Source organism: Panthera leo, chromosome B4 (assembly GCF_018350215.1).
Source record: "Panthera leo isolate Ple1 chromosome B4, P.leo_Ple1_pat1.1, whole genome shotgun sequence".
NCBI classification, from domain to species: Eukaryota; Metazoa; Chordata; class Mammalia; order Carnivora; family Felidae; genus Panthera; species Panthera leo.
Genome location: NC_056685.1, coordinates 15,483,609 through 15,507,278, shown reverse-complemented (window position 1 = coordinate 15,507,278; position 23,670 = coordinate 15,483,609). Strand labels below are relative to the sequence as shown.

Here is a 23,670-nt window from a genome sequence, read left to right as displayed (position 1 = left end):
TGTCCGTGGGTGTGGCAAGCAAATGGCAAGGTGGCATTGGGGTCTCCCAGGGGGAGTGGAATGGAAGGAGGTCCCAGGCTTATTCTGACATTAGCAGAGAAGGAAGGGTGGGGATCAAAGGGCAAGAATGAGTCAATCCAAGAGAGAAGGGGAAGGGCATGCTTTGGGCTGAGAGGGGAGCAGGAGTAGAGAACTCACTGGCACTAAGCCAGGGCATGTGTTTTACCTGCCAGACAGAGTAGGGCCACCCACCTACGAACTGGTGCTTCAGAAAGTAGGTAGGGATAATTATTCCTTTGAGGATGAAAATTCGTGTTTAACGAGGGTCCTGAAACTTGTAGATTGACCTCTTGTGGCTCAGTCTAAAGGGAGTAGGCCCCAAAGTGGCGATTCTCAAGATGTGGTCCCCTGAGAGCAGCATCAGCATCACCCAGAACTTGTTAGAAATACAAATTCTTGGGCCCCATCCCAGACCTGTGGAAGCCCAATAATCTGTGCCTTAACTAGTCTCCCTGGTGATTAAAGTTTGAGATCCACTCTCCCAGAGTGATCCACACCTAACAAGTATAGTCCTTGTACGGGACACCTGGGTGGCTCAGTCTGTTAAGTGTCCGACTTTGGCTCAGGTCACGATCTCATGATTCATGATTTGAGCCCCACATTGGGCTCTGCGCTGACAGCTCAGAGCCTGGAGCCTGCTTCGGATACTGTGTCTCCCTCTCTCTCTATGCCCTTCCCCTCTCACGCTCTGTCTCTCTCTCTCTCTCTCTCTTTCAAAAATAAATAAACATTTAAAAAAACAAAATAAGTCCTTGTGACTATTATAGTAGCAGTTCTCATCTAAGGGCTTGGGGCTCACTGGTAGAGTTGCGATATTATACCAGGACTCACACGCAGATATGTAAGCTGTGGCCTGACTGTCAAAGTCAGGGGTGAGCCCAAGGTGAGCACACATAAATGTGTATTGTGGTTGACTGTTGAGCGTTGTTAAAATCATAGGCCATTTATTATATGAATCATAGCGTTGTACATAAGTGAGTACCCTTATTGTAGACTTGAGTGTTAGGTGTTCTGTTAATATGAACTGGAGACAGAGTCTATTTCTGTTAAAAATACAAGCGTGGGGCTTTCAGCATTTAAAAGTATTCAGTGGTAATCCACAATGCTCCTTATAGCTTGAAATACAGATTATGAATTCCCAAAGTGAACGAGCTATGATAATTAAGCCTGTGGGATTTCTGGACTGTTCTCTTCATCAAGTGGGTAGATTTAACCTTGGAAGGTCAATTTATTGATCCGTTAAGTGAAGGGACTGGATTGATTTATCTGTGTACTGTCGTCCATCTCTAGTATTCTGTGATTCAGAAATGGCGTGATTCTAAGGTAACTAGAAAACAGTGTGAAAACACCTAGAAGAAACAGGAACGTCTTGAGAAATGACCCAGATTTTCAAGGGCTGGGGATATTTTCCAGACAGCGCTTCTCAGACTTTCATGTGCATGTGAATCACTGGAGGTCTTGTTAAAATGCAGAGTCTGATACAGGAGGCTGAGGTGTTTCGAAAAAGCTTTTAGGTCGTGCTGATGTTGCCACCCTGTAGACCCCACTTTGAGGAACAAGGCGAGAGCAGATGTTAAGGCGGGAGAAAGAAAATGGTAGGAAGACAGCATCTCTAGAGACTAGAGGAAGCTTGTAAGGTGCTTCAAGGTCTTGTTGTACTAACAGCAGAAAAATCTCACCAATCTCTCAATGTCAGGAGGATATGAACTAGGGCCTCTGTGAGAAAGAACCTTAGTGCTTCCGAGATCCAAAGGGGAGAAAGCTTGCGTGTGAGACAGAGGGTGGAAAGGAGGAAATGGTAACCAGGAGGGTTATCTAGGGTCCTCAACCCTAGATACACATTGGAATTGCCTGGGAATTGTAAAGAGAACCCATGCCTGGGTTTCAGCCTTCAGAGATAGAATTCAGTTAATCCTTGGTGGGACCCTGACAATTGTTAATTTAAAACACCTCCCTAAGGAATTCTGCAATGCATCTAGGGTGGAGGGTTTTAGGAGCAGTGATTTTGTTGATGCTGGTTATATTTTTCTTCTCAGTTGGTTGCTTCCTCTCCCTTCCAGGCTGTTCTAGCTATCCTACCTCAAGGCCACACTTAAGAAGTGTGATTTCAAGGATGTTATTGGCTACACTGGGTTATTGTATCACTGGATTCTTCTAGCCAACATGCTAGACACAGTTGAATCCTCTGCTGAAAGCTTTGAGGTTTTGTTGGGAAAATTTTTTCTACTAGCTCTATTTTGAATCTGTCTTCCTTTGGAAAGGTCAAAGACACTCTCTGTCTATTCTCTCTTCCTGTTTATTATTTCACAACTTTCTTCCAATTGCAGAAAACTTGCTAAGCTTGGAATCAGAGTTGTACAACCAAATTTTGATGGCTGGGACCAGAACTGAACTTTTTTTTTTTTTTTAACTCTATGCTGTCCACTATATATAAATTACACTTCACAAGAACCTTCTTTTTTTTATTTTTAATGTTTACTTATTTACTTATTTTGAGAGAGAGAGAGAGAGAAGTGCTAGCAGGGGAGGGACAGAGCGAGAGAAGAGAGAGAGAAATTTCCAAGCAGGCTCTGAGCTGTCAACTCAGAGCCCAACATGGGGCCTGATCCCACAAACCATGAGCTCACAATGTGAATCAAAATCAAGAGCAGGCTGCTTAACCAGCTGAGCCACGCAGGTGCCCCTGGGAAGAACCTTCTGGAAAGGGATTCTTGGTAGTCTAGATCAGTGCAAAATTAACTATCATATACTATAGTTATACAACACTGCATGTACACAGAGTTTCTACTCTGCATTTTGATGTGGTCTTTTAGCTTGAGATAGCCTAAGGAGAGAGGCCAACAGAAAAGACGAGGGTCAGAGAAGAGTTCTTTGATGGGAGAGGCTCCCGCCCTTCTTACCCAGCAGAGATAGACTGAAGACATAAATCTGGTTTCACAGATTTATGTGTCTGTGAACACACAGACTGCATGTTCAGTCCACAGATATTAAGGAGCTGTTTTGGGCCAGGTGCTGTGATGGGGCTGGGGCCAGTGTGTGACTCCCACCTGCAGGCCTGGTTCCTGGTTTTGTAGAGCCACGGGAGCACAGAAAAGGGAATTTGATCTAGACAGGAGGTCAGAGAAGTCCTGCGTGAGAATAGGACCTATGAACTAAAATCTAAGAAGGAGCAGGGGTTACACAGGCAAATAGGAGAAGGAAAAGGTTTCCCAGTAGAAGAAGGTCCCTGTGGGGGGGAGAAAGCAGGGTCAGTATGGGGGACTCAAAGCTTGGGGTGGCTGGGGTTTAAGGTCAAGGGGAGGAGTGCCGGAGACCTGAGCCATGGCCACAGCATTTGGGTCACTCACAGTTAAAGGCTCAGGCTGGTATGGGGCCACACCCTCTCTTTCATGTAAGTCCTTCAGATTTCAGAGAAAGGAGTTCTGATGAGACCTTGAAGCACCGAAGCAACACGGTGTGTTGTGGGATTCGAGATACAAGCTAAGATACAAATACAAATAAATGCAAAAGAAACAGATGCAAAATCCAAAACACATTTAAAAACTGGTCTCAAAACACACTCAAAGTACCGTTGAGTGTGCTTGTGCGCGTGCCTATGTGAATGTATTTCAAGAAGCACTTCTCTGCGCAGCCCCTCCCGACCTCGGTGTCAGAGTGAGGATCACATGGCCGGGGCCCAGGCCACCAGGCCTGACACTAGCCCTGAGGCTCCTTTTCCTTCCCTGGCTGGAAGGAAGTGCCCCTAAACCCCTAGCCTCTCTTCTTTCGAGATGTCTCATGTTAGGCTCTCGGGCCCCGCCCCCTAGCTCTTTTCCAAACTGTACGGTAAGAACCCCCAAAAGCTCTTCACTGAGAATTCAGAATCTACACTGGCATCCTTTCCCGAACATTGCTACTTAGGGAGAATTCTGCCCCCCCCCCTTCCCCCAACACTTCATTTATTTTGCCAATTAATAAATAAGCCTGTTTCCAAAATGTGCTTCTTTGTCAACTGCACAGATCTCCTATTTGCTCTGAAAGCACGGATCTACAATCAGGCTTTATTCGTGGGTCCAAATTTAAAGCGGCTCTGTAGATGGGAGATTAAACCGCACCGCCTCGCCTTTATGCGAACCATCAAAGAGAATCCCACTCTGGAAAGAAAGAAATGGCCACAGTTGCCCTGCCTGGCTAAACGGTTCCCGGTATTCAGTGTTGACAGCATTGTCCAGGGGCTGCATTCGGCCTCCGGGGCCTCCATCTGGGTTGCTAAGGTCTCTTGCAAGCTGTGTGAATAGAGGCCTCCCGGCCAGCCGTGCACAGCCCACGCCTCTTCGGCTGTCCCTCCTGGGGGCCCTCTTTCACCGGCAGTGGACTCCGGTGCACAGACAAGGGCAAGGAGCTTTGTGAGTGAAAAAAATGACATTTGCAAAAGGAGAGAACCCCTCAGCTGGGAATAGCAGGGGAAGGGCTAAGTGGCATGTGATCGGGAGGTGATGTCACCCTGGTTTTTCACAAAGCAAAGTGTGGCCTTTTCTTTGGGGAGATAGATGACATCAGCCTCTCCAACGGGGGCCGGTTCCATTTTACCTTCTTTGTAGCTGTTGACGAGGTTTCCCAAGGCTTGAGGGTTTTCAGAAATCGGCTGGGGGGAAACATTTAAAAACCCTTATCAAAATCCTCCTCGGCTGCTTTGGTTTGAACATGAGCCAGTGCCTCCTTGAGTACCTGTGACCGTGTGGCACCGGATGAAAAGGCTTTAAAAGAATGTATTTTTAGAGCCCTGGCAAAGCACCTCCATGAGGTCAGCAGTGTTTCTCTTTGACCTTCCCTCCGCTTCTCTTTCCCTCACATGGTCTTTTCAATGGTTTTTGTTTACTTTGGGTCTTTCAGGGGAATCCCTTCTCACTGGTAATTTTTTATTCCTTTTGTGACTGAGAGTATGTGTACTGGGGTTTCTGGGGGGTTTATCCTTTGAGGACAATTGTTTTATCTTTTGTGATCATATTATCCATTTGCCTTATGGTGGGTCATCCCTCTTCGTGTCCGAGGGTGAGTAAACCTGGCTTTTTATTTTGTCTTGTTTTGTTTAAAGTTTATTGATTTATTTTGAAAGAGAGAGAGAGAGAGAGAGAGAGAGAGAGAGAGGGCAGGGGAGGGGCAGAGAGAGAGATGGGGAGAGAGAGAGGGAATCCCAAGCAGGCTCTGTACTGACAGTGCAGAGCCCGATGTGGGGCTCAAACTCATGAACCATGAGATTACGACCTGAGCCAAAGTCAGATGCTTAACCGACTGAGCCACCCCAGACCTGGCTTTCTGAGGCCATCCAGGCCTGCTTTCCAAAGAACAGACCGTTTGCAATTGTGCATCGTGTTACAGTGATTGCACATAGCCTTTGTAAGCAGGAATTTATCAAGATCGTGTTTTTAATTCATTCAACCTACCAACCAACCAGCATATATTGTTTTCACTACCAGGTTCAGCGCATGATGTTGAGAATATAGAGAGTGTATTAGTTTGCTTGAGTGGCCATGAGCACATATGACAGACCGGGTGGGCTTACACAGCAGAAACTTACTTCTCATAGTTCTGGAGGCCTGAAGTCCAAAATCGAGGTGTTGGGCCCTGAGGCCTCTCTGCTTGCTTGCAGATTGCAGTCTTCCTGCTCTATGTCCTCTCATGGCCTTTTCTCTGTGAGCACACATCCTGGTGTCTCTTCATGCATCCACATTTCCTCTTCCCATAAAGCCGTTAGTCAGACTGGATTAGGACCCACCCCTAGGAGACCTCATTTTGACTTAATCACCTCTATAATGGCTTCATGTCCAAATACAGTCATATTCTAGGTACTGTGGGTCAAGACATCAGTATAAGAATTTCAGGGGAGACAGCTCAGGCCATAACAGAGAAGAAGGAGAGAGCATCCTTGACTTTAGGGAGTTAGTCATCTAGTAGGGGAGACAGACAAATAAACCAACTGTAGAAATAAATCCATAATCCATGATGCTGTGGGAGCAGAGGAAATGGGCGATAGCCTGAGGGAGTGTGGGAGTCTCTCCTGACAGCTTTGGTACTTGAGCTGACTTTTTTTTTCTTTTAGTGTTTATTTATTTTTGAGAGAGAGAGAGAGAGAACAGGGGAGGGGTAGAGAGAGAGGGAGACACAGAATCCAAAGCAGGCTTCAGGCTCTGCCCCTTAAACTGACTCTTCAAGAATGAGCAAGAATTGATCAGTCAGACAAATATCTGGGAGAGGAGGACATTTCTAAGTAGAAGCAGAGAGGCTTGGGATAGCACCAAAGTTTTGTAATGGGCAAGTATTTCAGTTAGAGCACAGCTTCTCAATGTCAACTCTAAAGGCGTGAAAATTGGTTCTTAGGAGAGTGAAAAAAAATCTTGTGCTTAACGGATAAAGCTCAGATATGTATCATACATAACATATAGTATATCTGTAATGTTAACACTCCATGGCAGAGAACCTGGGAAAAAATATCTAGGAAGGTTCCCTAGAAGGGCAATAATGAACAAACAGTTGGGAAACACTGAGCCACACGGAGCGGTGGGGGGTGGCATGAGGGGATGTGGTCAGATATCAGTTGATAAGAACCATTGCAAGAACTTGGATTTTATTTCCTGTGGCCTGTCCCAAGCCTGCCTCTGCATGATGAAGGAATTCACAATAGTCTGGAGGTATGATGATCGCAGTGAAAGTGATTTTATGAATTGTGGTCAGCAAAGATCCAAGGCACGCTCACAAGGCCGGGATGTGAATCACACCGTCTGGTCCTAATGTGAGACAGAGGCCTTTCTCTCTGCCGGTGACGAATTGCTTTCATAGTGTTACTTCCTGTTGGGCGGTGATAGATATAATGTCGTAGAGAGAAACTGGTTTGAAACACCCGTCCCTGTCTGCCTTTAAAGTAAGCCTCATTGACAATCAAGACTGTGCCTTTTATTCAGTAAGTCAGTAAGCAATCTCTTGGTAAAGACAAATGGGTAAAAACATAGGCTTCTGTGATTGTCTTATTCTTTAGTGTGATATAAGATAAATCCTGTCCGGTTTGGGTAGAAATTTAAGTAAAAGAGAAGCTTTTAAGAAACATTAGTTCTGTTTAAGTTAAAACTTATTTCCATAAACACTAACTAGGCTTTCTTTTACATTTATATGTGTTATATCCTATCCTGCTTCCCCTGGCTAGTTCAGCCTATTTGGTATTTTGAACTTTTATCTTTGCGATACCCACAGCAAATGGACAGTCTTAGTATAGAACCAAGAACAGATTTCTGCATTAGGATACATTGTCTTATTTTTATGTATGGCAAATTCTCATATATCTTTTTTGCAAAGAAGCTCTTAATGGATGATGCTAATTTAAAAAAATCTGTTTATAAATTAACTCACGTTTGTTAAATTGGGATAATAATTTGCTAAAAAAAAACCATGCATCTGTTTTTGCATTGGCTTGAGAACTTTTCCACCAAGGTCCTCATAATCTGAGACAGCAGTAAACATATGCAGACATTTCAGAATGAGTGGGAAAGCTAAATCCTGACGTTATTTGCCTCCTTGACAACAGAAGATACACATACACACAGTTGACCTTCATTTCACGTTGGCTCTCAGTCTTGCAACCAGGGAGGGCCTTTTAGCAGCCTTGCATCCCAATTCCCATGTCCCTACTATTTGAAAAACTTTTGAGTTCTATTTCCATTGCTACTCTTTGAATCAGTTATAAAAAGAAAGAGAAAACAAAATAAAACAAAACAAAAAAAAAACAACCCCATACAGCCATGACCTTCCCAAATCACATATTGCACAATTTATAATAGTCCTTCAGATTTGGGCCAAAGGAAGGGTTTTCTTGAATCTTCTATTTGTGTTCTTGTTCCCTGGCAACAACATCCCTGATAGATATTGCACACACTTTCCAGGGGATTCCACACTTTTTCATACAACATGAAAAAAAGAAACCACGCTTTTTTTTTTTTCACAGTTTCAAATTTTGTGGCAACCAAAAATGACTAAACCAACACAGAACAAGCACAGTGTTCGGTGTAGAGCATTAATTTTTGTCCCCAGAGGTTTCTCTTTTTGAGCATTTACTTAAATATTGCCATATTTATCTGTGATATTTATCCAAAGGCTTATTTTATTTGTATGCCACTGTGTACTCAGAGAAACCAGTGCCAGCCTTCAGTGGCATTAATTCACATGAAAAAGAAGGGATCTCTGGTGTAGGATAGTAACTACGTTCTAGAAGATTTAATAAAATTTTATATTCTCTATGTAAGTCATGACATTAATATATTTTGTCCATGATTTTTTTCTCCCAGTTATACCTACAGACTCCTCACAAGCTCAATAATATATAGATTTTACACTTAAATGTAATGTAATCTTAAATTTAAGACGTTATGATAAAAATAAACCACACTGCCATATAAAGAATAAACGAAAATGTGATTTAAGTGCTTGGTCCATTAATTCAATTGACATCTCATTTATTATTGCTGGACCAAGTAATTATTTTAAAAATGTTGATGTTGTTTGGAAAATGTTGATGCTATCATTTTAAGAAATATTTACCATGCGTTGAGCCCTGTGATTAGTGCTTTTAATATTATCTCATGTTTTGTCTAATAATTCTCTTCTGTAAGTGCCATCATCCCCACATTATGGATAAGAAAACCGAGGAAGGAGTCTTAGAGAAGTTAAACAAATTGCCCAAACTCACAATTCCAGTAAGTGATGGAATTAGAACACAAAAACAGTGTGTGGTGTAGAACTCCAAAGCTCCTATGTTTTAAGTAGCTGCACTCTGGGATGTCTGGGTGGCTCAGCTGGTTAAGCAGCCAGCCCTTTTTTTGTCTCAGGTTGTGATCTCAAGGATCGTGAGTTCAAGCCCCATGTCAGGCTCTCATGCTGACAACGCAGAGCCTGCTTGGGAGTCTCTATCTGCCCCTTTCTACTTCTCTCTGTCTCTCAAAATAAATAAATAAACTTAAAAAAAAATGAATAAACAGCTTCATGCTGCCTATTTAGTAAGAAAGTTTTCCCCACAACTTTTCATTGCAGAAAAGATTAAGCTATATTGCAATGCAGAAATGGCCAGTGTTTATAGCAGGTAATTTTGCAACTAAATTCCCACTGAGGATAATGAATGTTTTAAAATGAACATATACACTCTTTCCCAGTGAATAATATTCTGGTTCCAAGGCCTCTCTACTAGACTACACAATTCCTTTTTTTTTTTTTTTTTTTTTTTTTTTAAATTTTTTTTTAAACGTTTTTATATTTATTTTTGAGGCAGAGAGAGACAGAGCATGAATGGGTGAGGGTCACAGAGAGAGGGAGACACAGAATCTGAAACAGGCTCCAGGCTCTGAGCTGTCAGCACAGAGCCTGACGCGGGGCTCGAACTCACGGAGTGTGAAATCATGACCTGAGCCGAAGTCGGACACTCAACCGACCAAGCCACCCAGGCGCCCCACAATTCCTTTTTTTCTTCAGGTTCAAAGAGCAATAATGGGGGGAAGCATATTACTTAGCAAATGACTAGTTCAAAATAGCTGATGTTATTTGTCCTTCAACACAATATCTGCTTTGTTACTCATTTAGAAAGTGCTCTTGTTTTGGAGTTGCTACATATGGTTGATGGAATCATATGCTTCTGAGCTGGGATCAACCACAGAGATCATCTCATCTGTCACTATGGTTTAGCTGCCCAAACTAGTTTACAAGAGGAGTTTTATTAAGGTGAAGAGTAAAAGAATGGCTGCCTCTCAAATAGCTTGGTTTGACTGGAGGTCAGCAATGGGGGACAGAGTGGATCCCCTGATTTGGTTAATGTAGGAGCCCAGCCCCGAGAAAGTTCTGCCCTCCTCCAGAGAAACTTCCTGGCCAGGCTGGATGCCTGAATCAGCATTTGCCCTGCGAGCGGACTGCACCCCTTGGTATAATTACAGAAAACGATCCACAGAGCATGGATGGTTGGAGGACATGACCACCACTGGCATGGTGCTCCCTCCCACATCTGCCCATGTGTCCATACGGAGCACCCTCACTGTGCAGGAAACGTTCAGGGTTGAGGAAAGAGGGAGAAAGAAATGGTGGTGAGGGTGATGCGGAGCCCTGGGGGGTGGAGGGGAGGCTCCTGAGCTTTTCCTTATAAGGATACTGAGGGCCAAAACAATTACACCAAAAGAAAGCAGGATTAGAATGAATACTTTTAAATAGAAGTATGAGTGTTGACCTTGGAAAATCACATCAAGAGAACACATTCCCTCAGTCTTTGCTTATGTGGGGGATTTCATAAAAGAGCTATTAGTAGCCTTAGGCAGGACTACTTAGGTATTTTTTGGGGGAAATTAGTCCAGTCGCCTTGGTCTCATTTCATTTCCTTGGAAGATATTTTACACTATTTTTAGACGTTTTGTTCAGAAATCTTCAATAATTTAAAACGTATAAGAGAAAAGGACTGAGTGATTGACTTCTCCTGAATTGTAAGCAAAGAATTGCTACTGAGAAACCATTGTTTAATTTGGCTGGAATGAGTAGATTAGGAAGAAAAAAAGGCATATTAATCAAAATGAAAAGATGACGAGATTGGCTATACTTCTCTGGGTCAAAATGAAAGATTTTTATCCTTTCATGTACAGGAAATGAAAATTTATACTATGTGAAAAGTCCCCAAATGTGGCTCCATTGGGTTCATTTCTCTTTAGTGGGGTACTAAGGCAAAATACTTCAATATTCAGCCTCCGGATAGCTCAGAGAGTCAGAGGGCTACGATAATCTTAATTTTGAATATTTCTGTGACATCTTATATTGTCATTTAGAAGTCATTTTATAACCATGGACAGACTCGAGTTTGAGCTCCTCGCATCTGTTTTCCAGGTCATTAACTTCGTGGTATGATTTTATTCTTTCTCTCTCTTTTTTGTCCCTACCATTGAAAACAGATCCCTGCTGTATGGAAATTAGTCAGACAAATGATTATGTCAGAGTATGGAGTTGGGATGAGGTCCTTATGGAAGAGGAAACTTTTTAAACCTTTACTGATTTCTTGGTGCTAAAAATCATTATCCTTAGTTCTTGGCTTTGCTTTTCTCCTAATGTGATACTGAGCCCTAAGTCTGTCTGTAGCTTCTTCAACCGTAGACTTTCCTGAGTCTGAATGAGTGTGTCCTCTCAAAATGCATGTGTTGAACCCTACTACCTAAGGTGATAGTATTAGGAGGTGGGGCATTTGGCAGGTGATCAGCTCATGAGGGGTCTGGGATTAGTCCTAAGAGTTCCCGCTGCCATGTGATGTCTGTGACCCAGAAGAAGGTCCTCACCCTACCATGAGGGTACCCTGATCTCAGACCTCCAGCTTCCAGAACTGTAAGAAATGAATTCCTGATGTGTATAAGCTATTCGGTCTGTGACATTTTGTTATAGCAGCCCAAACAGGCTGAAACAAACCTTTGCTATCCTCTAACCTTATCCTTAAGCAACCATTATCTAAACCTCAGTGTGATAAAGGGGAAGTAATTGATACAAGAAGGAGCAGGGAGAGCTTACCAACCCATGCTCCTTCAGATGTTACACTCGGAACGGCTGTCATTTTGCGTCTGTCTTTGGGTCTGGCCGCCCTGTCTATCAGGAAAACAATGGGGGTAGATTAGCTTCCCTAAGGCTGATGTAACAAAATACCACAAACGGGGTGGCTTCAAACAACAGGAAGTTATTTTCAGACTTCTGAAAGCTAGAAGTCCAAACTGCACATGTCAGGAGGGCTGTTCCTCCAAAGGCTCTCGGGAAGGATCCTTCTTTACCACTTCTAGCTTCTGCTGGTTGCCGGCAACCCTTGGCTTTCCTTAGCTTCTAGATGCATAACTCCAATCTCTGTCTCCATCTAGCCTTCTTCCTTCTCTGGGTCTGTGTCTAGATTTCCGTCTTCCTCTGAGGACACCAATTATACTGGCTTTCAGCCCCACGCTAATCCAGTGTGACCCTCATCTTAGTAACATCTGCAAAGATGCTGCATCCAAATAAGGTCACGTTCACAGGTCCAGGTAGATGTGATGTCTGGGGGACACTATTCACCCTCGTACATGAGCTTCTGCAGCTTTTGACAACGTTCTCTTCTCTTGGAGTCACCATGCTTTGTCTTCTTTCTTCTTCCTTTATTCTCAGGAGAACCTCACATTCCTTGGTCTCTCTGTTACCTGATCTTCTTGTCTGGTTTCACCTGTGATTGCCCGATCTTGGGCTAACCCACAAAATCCCCCAGAAAATTAATATGCACATCCTTAAGATCAGATCATATCCTTAAAATCAGATGGATTCTAGGGGCTCCACCATTGGTCTTGACTTCAAAGAGTCTAGTGATCAGATTTTCATGTTTTTCTTTTAGTAGGATAGATACCTACCATTTGCCTTTTTCCTGCATCACGGGAGAACAGCATCCACTTTTAAACTACTGAGAAATTAACTGGTAAAATCAGACCAGATATTGCTGACTTTCTGTGGCTCTTCTACATGTCACAGGCACCTTTGAACAGCTTTGGCCATTTTAGGGAGCTCACATTTCTCTCTACCTCTGCCTTCTACCCCATCCTTAAATTTTTCTGGTCGGAATTGCTTTAACTACATTATTTGCATATCTCACAGATGAAACAGAAGTGAGGCCTCTGTAGTCCACGGAGCAGTTTAACCTTGCCTTGGGTTGGACCATCCCCAAATTCTGAGTTCCTAAGTTACCATTTTACATCCTACCTGCCCCACCAGAAGAATTCTGGCAACTTCCTCCTGCGACCCCACTGCCTCCACATGCTGCCTTGTAGCATGTCAGAGGGGAGTTGGGCTACCCAGTAAGGCACCCCTCAAGGCATTATCAGAGAGAACATTTTTAATTTTTAATTATAGAAAAACAATTAACACATGCATCAGTTATTTTAATGAAGTGTATGGAGCATCATGGTTTACTGTGTGTAAAACTTATTCTTTTACCATATTTTGGCTTTTCAGCTCCTTTTTAACATTGACCACTGACTTCTCACATGTTTCCCTCAGAAATTTAAGGATATGGGTGTGAAGATGTCCTGTTTAGATCTGTTCTCTTCCTTTTCTTGCAGCCTCGGTGGGCCTTGAACACACCAGTTCCACGCTGACAGTCCTCCCAGTGCTGTTGGTTTATGGAAAATAGTTCCAGAAAAATGCCAAGTATAAAGTAACAACTACATCTGAGCAATCGTAGGGAAATACAGAGAGAGCTTTAAACACTTTGTGCCTGGGATTCCATTTCCCTGTTTCATTGCTGGTTTGCTTTTATTAGAACTTTTTTATTTAAAAACAACAACTCAAAACTTTGAGGATGGAACATACATAGATTATGCCTCATTTTTATGTGTGCATTCTGAAATTTTATAACTTGCTTGTTTTAGACCAAGAGAAAAAAACAGTGATAGCAAAGTCCTTTTATGAAAAAGATTTAAATGATCTTCACAAGTAACCAGGTTTAGCAACAGCTTTTAACTCTTCCTTGTTATGAGTTCAGTAGATCAACGTGCTTCCTGATGATAAGGTAAGCACTTCCTTTCAGCTGATGACTGGGAGTTTGGAGGAAAATAAATCAAATAGATTATCAGTCACCAGTACTAAAAGTTTTAGAAAGATTAACTAATTAAAACTGAAAAACATGTGATGCTCTGTAGGACCTTATTTTATTCCAGTTCAGCTGATGTCTAATAATGTTAATATATTAGATTTCATCAGATTTGCCTCACGTTAAATGAAAAAAGTTTTTGCTTCATTTATTTTTTTCAGGTTGCTGTGGTGATTTTCCCCTCACTAGATGGACAGAACAGTAATGAGGGTGGTGTTCAACACTGCCATTCCGATGCCTTTGGGCTCAAGTGTCCAAAAAGCACAGTGGAAAGAACACAGAACTGGGAGTAAGGGGCGTGGGGGTAGGGGTGGAGGAGGGATGGATAGAGATGGGGGTAGCCTCAAATGTGCCATTTACAAGGTGACCCGTGAGTCCAGTAGCCCTCTGGAGCCTCACTTTGCTCAACTCTAATGTTGATTTATTTTTAAGAGAGACAGTGTGAGCAGGGGAGTGGCAGAGAGAGAGGGGGACAGACGATATGACGCGGGCTGTTTACTGACAGCAGCGAGCCCGATGCAGGACTCGAACCCATGCACCATGAGATCATGACCTGAGCCAAAGTTGGACGCTCAACCAACTGAGCCACCCGGGCACCCATACTTTCTTTCTTCATCTGTAAAATGGGCCTGATACAATCATTCTTGCCTCTTGTATAGAGTTGTTAGGAATGTCAGATAAGATCATCATGTGCTCATTAAAACTGGTTTGAAAAACCATGAGCCACCCTGCAAATATGAACTATCTTTGCTGTAGCTTAATGAACAACTGATTTCTTACCTTTCATCGAGTGTTCGTGAAAGCTATTTAGCTGATATGGTGATTCCACCTCCAAATCTTTCTCTCATCTCACCTCATATCTGGATGAATTTTCGTTAAATTATAACATACAGAATGTATTCAGTGACTATCACGTGCCAGACAGCTAGCTAACAGTCTTACTTTGGTTATTTCATGTAATCTGTGCAACAGCCCTACGACATTAAGTATTAGTGCTGTTACAGATAAAGAAACTGAGGATAGAAAGGTTAGTTATCCAAGTAGTAACAGAGCCAAGGTTGGTCTTATGCCATAGTCTGTGCTTTACTTGGAATATTATTATATTTTCAAAAGTTTTGCAACTTAGCATGCAAATTACACAACTCTGAAGTCATGTTGTCTCCTCCACGAAAATCTTCTTTTACCAGTTGGCTACAAAGAGCCACTTTCTATTTCTTCCAAATATGTCTCTGTCAAAACCCTTTATTCATCACTCCACCGTCTGCTCCTTTGTCAGCCTTTTAAAACCTTGCTTTATTATTTTCCCTATGTTGACCCCTGAAATGCTCTCCTGAATCATTATCCTCTATTTGAGATTCCTAAAGCCCGGTTACAGAAAACGTATTTATTTCTGTCACATTTTATTATTCATCTGACTGGTCAGGTAACATGATGATGGAGAAGATGCTGGAAGTCTACACATCACCTCCTACGTTACTTCCTGATAGCCATTGACTGGTTGATGTGACTTCCTTCACCTCCAGCCTTGTCTGGCCTCCATCTCTCTTTCCTTCCCCTTCCTGTGACCCCCCACCATCACCCCTCAAAATCGTGGGCATGATTGACAACAACATGATGTTAGATTGTCGCAGAGCCGCCCACAACTGTGTGCCTTCTCCATAGTTGCATCAGGTGTGATATTCACACATGTGTCTGTACCGTTATTTCTGCTCTCAAAGAGATTTGACATGTGCAATTTTCCAGAAGCCTTGTTTCTGTCTCCAGAATGGGTGGATGGATTTAGAAACGCATTTCCTTCTGCGATTCTTTCAGGAGAAAGTGTATTTTAACAAGAGATTGTCAAGACCTAAGCCCCACACCAAGGGAAATAGTGCAGTGAACAAAACATTTTTTCCTCTTCCAGGCCCCCCACCGCCCCCCAAATTTAAATTTAACAAGAAAGTAAACTGAAGATAATTGTTCGTGTAGAAAGTTTTTAGTATTGGACATTAGCAACAGTGATAACAACTATAGAGGTAAAGCACCTTCCCTGACAGGTATATTTTTGAATTCCATAAACCTTGTTAAGAACAAAACAAAAACCCACCTTGTCTCTCTTCCATAGGAGGTGCAGAATAGTACATCAAAATGAACAGCCATGTTACCCAATATGAATAAGATATTGATTGATGAGGCAGAATTAAACTTAGCTGTTGATTCATTTCAGCATCTGGCACACATTTTCTCTGTTTTAGAATTATACACAGTGAGACTTTTGAATTGTCTTCATATTCCTTTTCCTTGATGATGGGCTAATATAGGTTCTAAATCCCATTTCTTGTATTGGAACTGACTCCCTTTTCCACAGCTAATTAAGTGGAAAATGATGCATAAATCAAATTTGGAAGACTCACATTCTACATTCTTTAAAAACCCCACAATTTAAAAAAATTTTTTTAATTTAAGAAAGAATTTTTTTAATGTTTGTTTATTTTTGAGAGAGAGATAAAGTGAGAGTGGGGGAGGGGCAGAGAGAGAGGGAGACACAGAATCCAAAGCAGGCTCCAGGCTCTGAGATGTCAGTAGAGTCGGACGCGGGGCTGGAAGTCACGAACTGCAAGGTCCTGAACTGATCTGAAGTCAGACGCTTAACTGACTGAGCCACCCAGGTGTCCCTGCTTTCATTTATAATTTAAAAAGTCCAGCTTTTGGTGTGACTTTCTAATTTTCCATTTTCATCCATAATCATACAATTCCAAATTCATGTTGTAATGTTTCACTTTTAGCCTAATGATAGCTTGAATTTATGAAAGTATCAAATAAATTCACTACATATTTAATTTTTTGGCTAATAGAAATTTTCTTAATTTTTTTGTGAATATGTTTTCTCTTGTCACTAAAAGAGAGCATAGAAAAAGCCCCAGACATCATTCATTTTTTCAGTTTTTAAAATGTATATTTTGACAGATTTTCCTTTGCCTGATATCATCTACACATCTGTCAAAGAATCCCCAAATCAAGGAAAATGTGATAAAACCCAAGAAAGTGAGGCATAGCAGGCTAAATGTTGATTAAAATCTCTCATCTGTGGACTCGAAATAAGTCCCAAAAGAGAATTATGCTAACATTATCCTATTGAAACTAACAAAAATTAAAATATCTTTTAGCAATGCAATATGATCATTTATTTATTCTTGTTTTGTCTGTTTATTATTTTTTTTTATTTTTAAGAAAGAAAGAGAGAGAGAGACAGAGAGAGAGACAGAGACAGAGCGTGAGTAAGGGAGGGCAGAGAAGAAAGGAGACACAGAATCTGAAGCAGGCTCCAGGCTTTGAGCTGTCCTCACAGAGCCCGAGGTGGGGCTCCAGCTCATGAGCCATGAGATCATGACCTGAGCTGAAGTCAGATGCTTAACAGACTGAGCCACCCAGGTGTCCCTGTCATTTATTTATTCTTATTTGTAATTTACCACCAATTAACAGGTAAAGGATAAAATAGAGTTCACTGTTTGTTTTTTTCCAAGTCAAACATATTGAAATTACTCTTTGCAAACTGAAGGGAAAACAAAAAGAGTTTAGTGATTTACAGAAAGGCATGTGGGGATAGCACTTTTTAGGTCTATAAATGGAGTTGTTATTTTGTTTTTTTTGTGTGTGTTTTTTTTTCCCAGAGACATTAAATATGCACAACTTCTAGATCACGTATTGCACATGCTCAATAAATATTTATTGACTGAATAAATAGTAATTGGAAAGTTATTTCTATCTTTTTCAGGATGTAGAAAATACAAAGATAGAGTTAAATTTAATTATCAGAATTAATTTTATTTTCCAGTACTTTATAGTTTTACCATGAAATATCACTAAATTAACTTATTCTATTTTGCATTTGATGTGAACTTTTAAATCAAAGTTTTTAACCTTTTGCTACGTTAAGCCTCAGAGGTAGTGAGCGCACAAAGGATAAAAAGAAAGCTTCATAGTTTTCAAGTGCCAATACTTTCTTTCTCTCCTCGACACACAGTATTTTCACTCCAATGGGGTAATTTTTTTTAATATCTTTTTTTTAATGTTTTTATTTATTTTTGAAGGAAAGAGAGACAGAGCATGAGCCAGGGAGGAACAGAGAGAGAGGGAGACATAGAATTTGAAGCAGGCTCCAGGCTCTGAGCTGCCAGTACAGAGCCTGATGTGGGCTCGAGCTCACGAACCGTGAGATCATGACCTGAGCCGAAGTCGGACGCTCAACGTACTGAGCCACCCAGGCGCCCCTCCAATAGGGTACTTTTTTTTTTTCAATATATGAAGTTTATTGTCAAATTGGTTTCCATACAACACCCAGTGCTCATCCCAAAAGGTGCCCTCCTCAATACCCACCACTCACCCTCCCCTCCCTCCCACCCCCCATCAACCCTCAGTTGTTCTCAGTTTTTAAGAGTCTCTTATGCTTTGGCTCTCTTCCACTCTAACCTCTTTTTTTTTTTCCTTCCCCTCCCCCTGGGTTTCTGTTAAGTTTCTCAGGATCCACGTAAGAGTGAAACCATATGGTATCTGTCTTTCTCTGTATGGCTTATTTCACTTAGCATCACACTCTCCAGTTCCATCCATATTGCTACAAAGGGCCAGATTTCATTCTTTCTCATTGCCACATAGTACGCCATTGTGTATATAAACCACAATTTTTTTTATCCATTCATCAGTTGATGGACATTTAGGGTCTTTCCATAATTTGGCTATTGTTGAGAGTGCTGCTATAAACATTGGGGTACAAGTGCCCCTATGCATCAGTACTCCTGTATCCCTTGGGTAAATTCCTAGCAGTGCTATTGCTGGGTCATAGGGTAAGTCTTCCAATAGGGTACTTTTAATGATACTGGGATTTGCCTTTAAAAGGCACACACATAAGTGCTATTGATGAGAAGAAACCATAACAGATTTAAAAATACGATCTGGTTTTGTATTTTATAAACCTTGTTTATGTTTGTTTTAAATCTTGGGGAAAAGTACACTGTGGGTCTCCAGAGCTGTAAGTGGGTGAATAAAATCAGTGCTGTAGTTTTTCAAAGCATCACTGCCTGCCAAGAACCTGATATTATCATTCCAGCTTTTACACTGACTAGTTTAAGGGTATTCGTATCCTGTTATTCACAAAGGAATTTACAAGGTAACCTAAAACCACTGGAAAAGACAATGGAAAATGTCAGGCAGATTTTTAGATGAATCAACTATGATAAAAAAAATGGAATTAGATTGTCTGGTGAACTGGAGTGAAATAAAAATGAGAACTGGGAGATACCCAAGATTCCCTTTCCTTGTTCTCTTTTATGCGATGTGGCCACCAAGGTATTTTCCTCCAAAGATTTTTTTCATTGGATTTTTTTTTATCTGATACAACTGGTCTCAGGATCCACAGAAGCTGAAAATGTAGGCTGAAAGGAAGAGGGTGGGGTATCGGAACGCTTTTGCTTCCCTGTGATGTATTTTAATAGAAGGTGTTACAACTTCTGATAATTTTTAGGGGGTCACTGTGTCACAAGACTCCAGAGGGCATCACTCGGTGGCATCTACTGTGACTGGTGCCCCCCACAGTTGTGCAGTGGTGCTGAGTAAACTGTGCTGATTTTGGCTTCAGGAACATTTTCCATGTGTTGTTCTAGTAGGAAAAATATTTTCTAATCTTTCATGGCATTCATGTTTTTGTGACATTCACCAGAGTCTATAAACAATATCAGTGCGTCTAACTTTAAACTATTCCCCCCCGCCCCCCCGCCCAAAGGGTTTTAATGAGAAATAAAGGTTGGAACTTTACAGGCCCCAGGAAAGATACTACCCTGTGCAACAAACTTGAAGCCTGAAAACACAGGTTTTCAACTAGAAGGAGGAAACGGGCACTCCAGAAGGTGGTGGCATTTGGAGCTGGAATCAGATTTCTGTACTGAGGTCAAGGTTCTTAGAATTCTCCTCAGCTCTTTTCAGCTAAGTCGAGATTCTGTATGGAGAGTATTTCTTCTGAATCCTTTATAAATCCTGTTTCTAACTCACTGTACAGAGCACATTTGCATGGGGCAGAGAGTAGACATGACCTCAGCTTTAGGGGCTTGTTTTAAGTCATGGCAGGTTAATTGTACTCATGTGACAATGCACATATGTTCATCTTGGAGTGAGGAGGTACTGCCATTTCTTAAAATTTATTTATTTTGACAGAGAGAGAGAGAGAGAGAGGGCACAAGGGGGGAAGGCGCAGAGATAGAAGGAGAGAGAATCTCAGTGATGCAGGGCTCGAACTCACAAACTGTGAGAGCATGACCTGAGCCCAAACCAAGAATTGGAGGCTTAACCAACTGAGCCACCCAGGTGCCCTGGTACTGTCATTTTATAAACCCAAAAGGCCTTGATACGGAATAAGAGGAGATACTTGGAACAATTTGCCATCCAGTAAAGAATATGTTGAAAAAATAAAAAAGGTGACTTTGATATGTTGACAGAGCAAGCAATGTTTTTTAATCACCAAAAATTGCTATTGGGGAAAAAAAAGTGATCTATCCTTTCCCCCTAATTTTACCTTTATTTTTTTCCAATTTTGTCATGAAAATTTGAGCCTTCCTCAAATTTTACTTCTTTCACAAAGTTTTCTCTGCCTCTCCATCCTCAAATCTCTGTCTGGATTTCTACACACCGCGTGAGTCTGCAGAATTCAGTAATGAAGTCCTTGGGCCACTATCAGATTTCCTGGACTGGTGTCCTGCTCCAACCACTTATAAGCCAGGTCACCTTGGGCAAGGCACTTGACCTCTATTTCCATTGATTTGCTCACTTGAGAAATGGAGATAATCTTAACAGCTGCTTCACATGGTGACTATGGGTATTCAAATAGGGGGAAAAGCAGTAAAGCGCATCTAAGTGCGTGGTGGCAGTTTTTCTTACTATATACCGTGTGTTGCAATATTGGGTTGGTTGTTGTAATGATTTGCCTTAATGACTTTCTAAGCCATGCTGTGTAAACATTCATAAAACATAAGCTTCATGTTTGGGTTTTATATACCCAGTTTCTATTTGTTTAGTTGGTTTTCAATTAAAATTAAAAAAGTTTTTTTTATTGTTTATTTATTTTTGAGAGAGAGAGACAGAGCATGAGCAGGGGAGGGGAAGGGAGAGAGGGAGACACAGAATCCGCAGCAGGGTCCAGGCTCCGAGCTGTCAGCACAGAGCCTGACACGGGGCTTGAATTCACGAACCACGAGATCATGACCTGAGCCAGAGTCAGATGCCTAACTGACTGGGCCTCCCAGGCGCCCCTATTTAGTTGGTTTTTAGATGTAAGTTTTCTGGGTCAGGACCTGTATCATTGAATTGATGATTGACTGTTTTTGTTTGAAATAGACTTTATTTTTTAGAAGAGTTTTAAGTTCACAGTAAAATTAAGTAGAAGGTAGAGTTCCCATTTACCCCGTCCCCATACATGCAGTGCCTCTCCCATTATCAACATCTGCACCCACCCCCACCCAGAGGGGGACATTTGTTACAACTGGTAAACCTACAGTGACACTGCATTATCACCCAAAGCCCACAGTTTACATTAGGGTTCACTCTTGGCATTGTCCCACCTGACTGACAAATGTGTAATATATATATATCCACCATTATAGTATCATACATAGTAGCTTTACTGCCCTAAAAATCTATGCTCAACCTATTTATTTCTCCTCTCCTCTAGCTCCTGGCAACTACTTATCTTTTTTACTGTCCCCACAATTTTGCCTTTTCCAGAATTTCGTAGACTTGAAATTATATAGTATGGAAGCTTCTCAGACTGCTTTCTTTTATTTATGAATTTCTTCCACATCTTTTTCTGGCTTGGTAGCTCCTTTGTTGTCAGAGTCAAATAATATTCCATTGCGTGGATGGACCACAATGTATTTATCCTTGTAGCTACTGAAGGACATTGTACTGAAGGACAATACCAATAAAGCTGCTATGGACATATCATTTATTTATTTTTTTTATTTCCTGTAGGCTCCCATACAAAGGTAATAACTTTTAGCTCTTAGTATTCTAGATCTTGGGTCTGATAAGGACTTAGAAATAACATGTTGCATACAAGGAAACTGAAGGTCGAGAGACATGGTATTTGCTAACACTGCTTACGTAGTTCATTGTACTTTCTACTGTGAAATTTTTTCCTAAATATAATGAAGAAAATCTAAAAATTGGAATTCTATTTAAAACATCTTACCAAAGTTTTGATGTGGTGAGAATAAGGACTGAGAATTTTTGTATCAAATGTTATAATCAATATATTTTTTAGGAAGAAATTTAGTAAGTTGTAGCCATGATTTTTTTCTCATTGTTTTATAACTGCTTAATTTTAACTCTATTATAACTTTATGAGTTTTCCCCTAAATTAGGCATTGTGCATTTTCAATTATCTTTTGGGTAGTTGGATTTTTGAGTTTTTCCTAATGACAGTGTCCACTTTGAACTGACTGAGCCTTCCTGTTTTAACAGGCTGTGGCGGGGAGTTGTCTGGGACCACGGGCACCTTCAGCAGCCCCGGGTACCCTAACACGTACCCCCCCAACAAGGAGTGCATCTGGTACATTAACACAGCCCCTGGGAGTAGCATTCAGCTCACCATCCACGACTTTGATGTGGAGTATCACGCAAGGTGCAACTTTGACGTCCTGGAGGTAGGAATTTAGATTGCTTTCCAGCGCATGCCAAATTTGGGGTAGAACTGGAGATCGCTGTGCAAATTATTTGCAGGGGCCAGTGGTGTTCTATTTTTAGACATTTTGATGAGTGTCACTTCTTTGTGAGTGATGTTTATGGGCAAATGGGATTACTATCTCAGTTTGGCTTTCCCTAAAAGCAGTGACTCTTGAAGGACTTGGGGGCAGGCAGTTGGACTAGCAGGTGGTATCAGAAAGCAGGAGGAAAGGGGACAGTGGGAGGGAGGGTGAAGGAGGAAGAGCCAGTGATGGGAGCCCCTGTGGGCCACTTGAGCTTTATCCCACTGGGACCCTCTGAGGGGCTATGGGGACTGCTCGTCAGAACCATGCCCCTAAGGGTGAGAGTCTGAGGCACTGGTCCCCCAGCTCCTGTCCCCATTGATGGATTGCTAACTGGGGATTGTTAATGCCCTCCATTTCAGTCTGAGAAAACTCCCTTAGGCAAGGCAGTGAGGAGGCAGAGTGTAGAGAAGGGGCGGGCTTGGGGTGAGAGGGCAGCTGCAATCTGAGGGGGGTCAACATGGTGCAGGGCACGAAATGCAACACTACTGCACAGGGTTTATCTCAGATAGTTGGGATGACCTTGAGAATCTGTTACAACCAGCCATTTATCGCAGGGCCCTGGTCATTAGGAACCGAAACTGAGTGCAAAACTGAATGGCTTCCTATGGACAAAGCGCCTATCGCCTCAGCTCTGGAGATTGCTAGAGCGTTTCATGGCAAGGTTCCATATCTAGTAGAACTTAAACTCCATGAAAGCCTGGGTATTTGTTTGTTTGTTTGCTTCGGTTTTGCTTTCCTGCTATACCTGCCGCAGACTACTTGGCAAATAGTGAACACTTGATGTACATTTGTGGAAAGAATGAAAGCATACGAATCCCTGACATGCCATAATAACGTGCGTGGGTGGTGGCTTGCAAAGGGACTGTGACATCCATTTTCCCCTTTGAATGTTAAATAATCCAGCAGGGTATGAAGGGAATTTTGTCCCCGTTTTATTGTTGTCCAAACAGGGGCTTGGAAATATTGATGGGTCTTTCCATGACCCTGAGGATAGTGGGTGGAAAAGCTAAGAACTGAGCTCATCCGCTCCTCGGTGCTGCACATAAGCCAGTACGTAAAGATAGACAGAGGTGGGTAATGTGCAAGTTATTGAAATGAGCAGCACAGACCTCATAGGAAACTTTAATGCTTAAAAACTTTACTTAGAAAACAAGTCCTTTCCTTGAAAAGAAGTGGGGTTCCCAAACCGTGCCCTCACGGAGTAGACGC

The 23,670-nt window shown here is 41.8% G+C and overlaps 1 protein-coding gene across 2 annotated transcripts in view; it reads left to right on the top strand.

Annotated features, from left to right (window-relative positions):
* The window catches only part of CUBN (cubilin), a 273,247-nt gene that overhangs the window by 103,191 nt on the left and 146,386 nt on the right, over positions 1-23,670 (top strand). For both annotated transcript variants that reach the window (XM_042945004.1, XM_042945005.1), the window contains one exon: positions 22,175-22,356. In XM_042945004.1, coding sequence (XP_042800938.1) covers positions 22,175-22,356 — 182 coding nt within the window. The remainder of the gene's footprint in view (positions 1-22,174; positions 22,357-23,670) is intronic.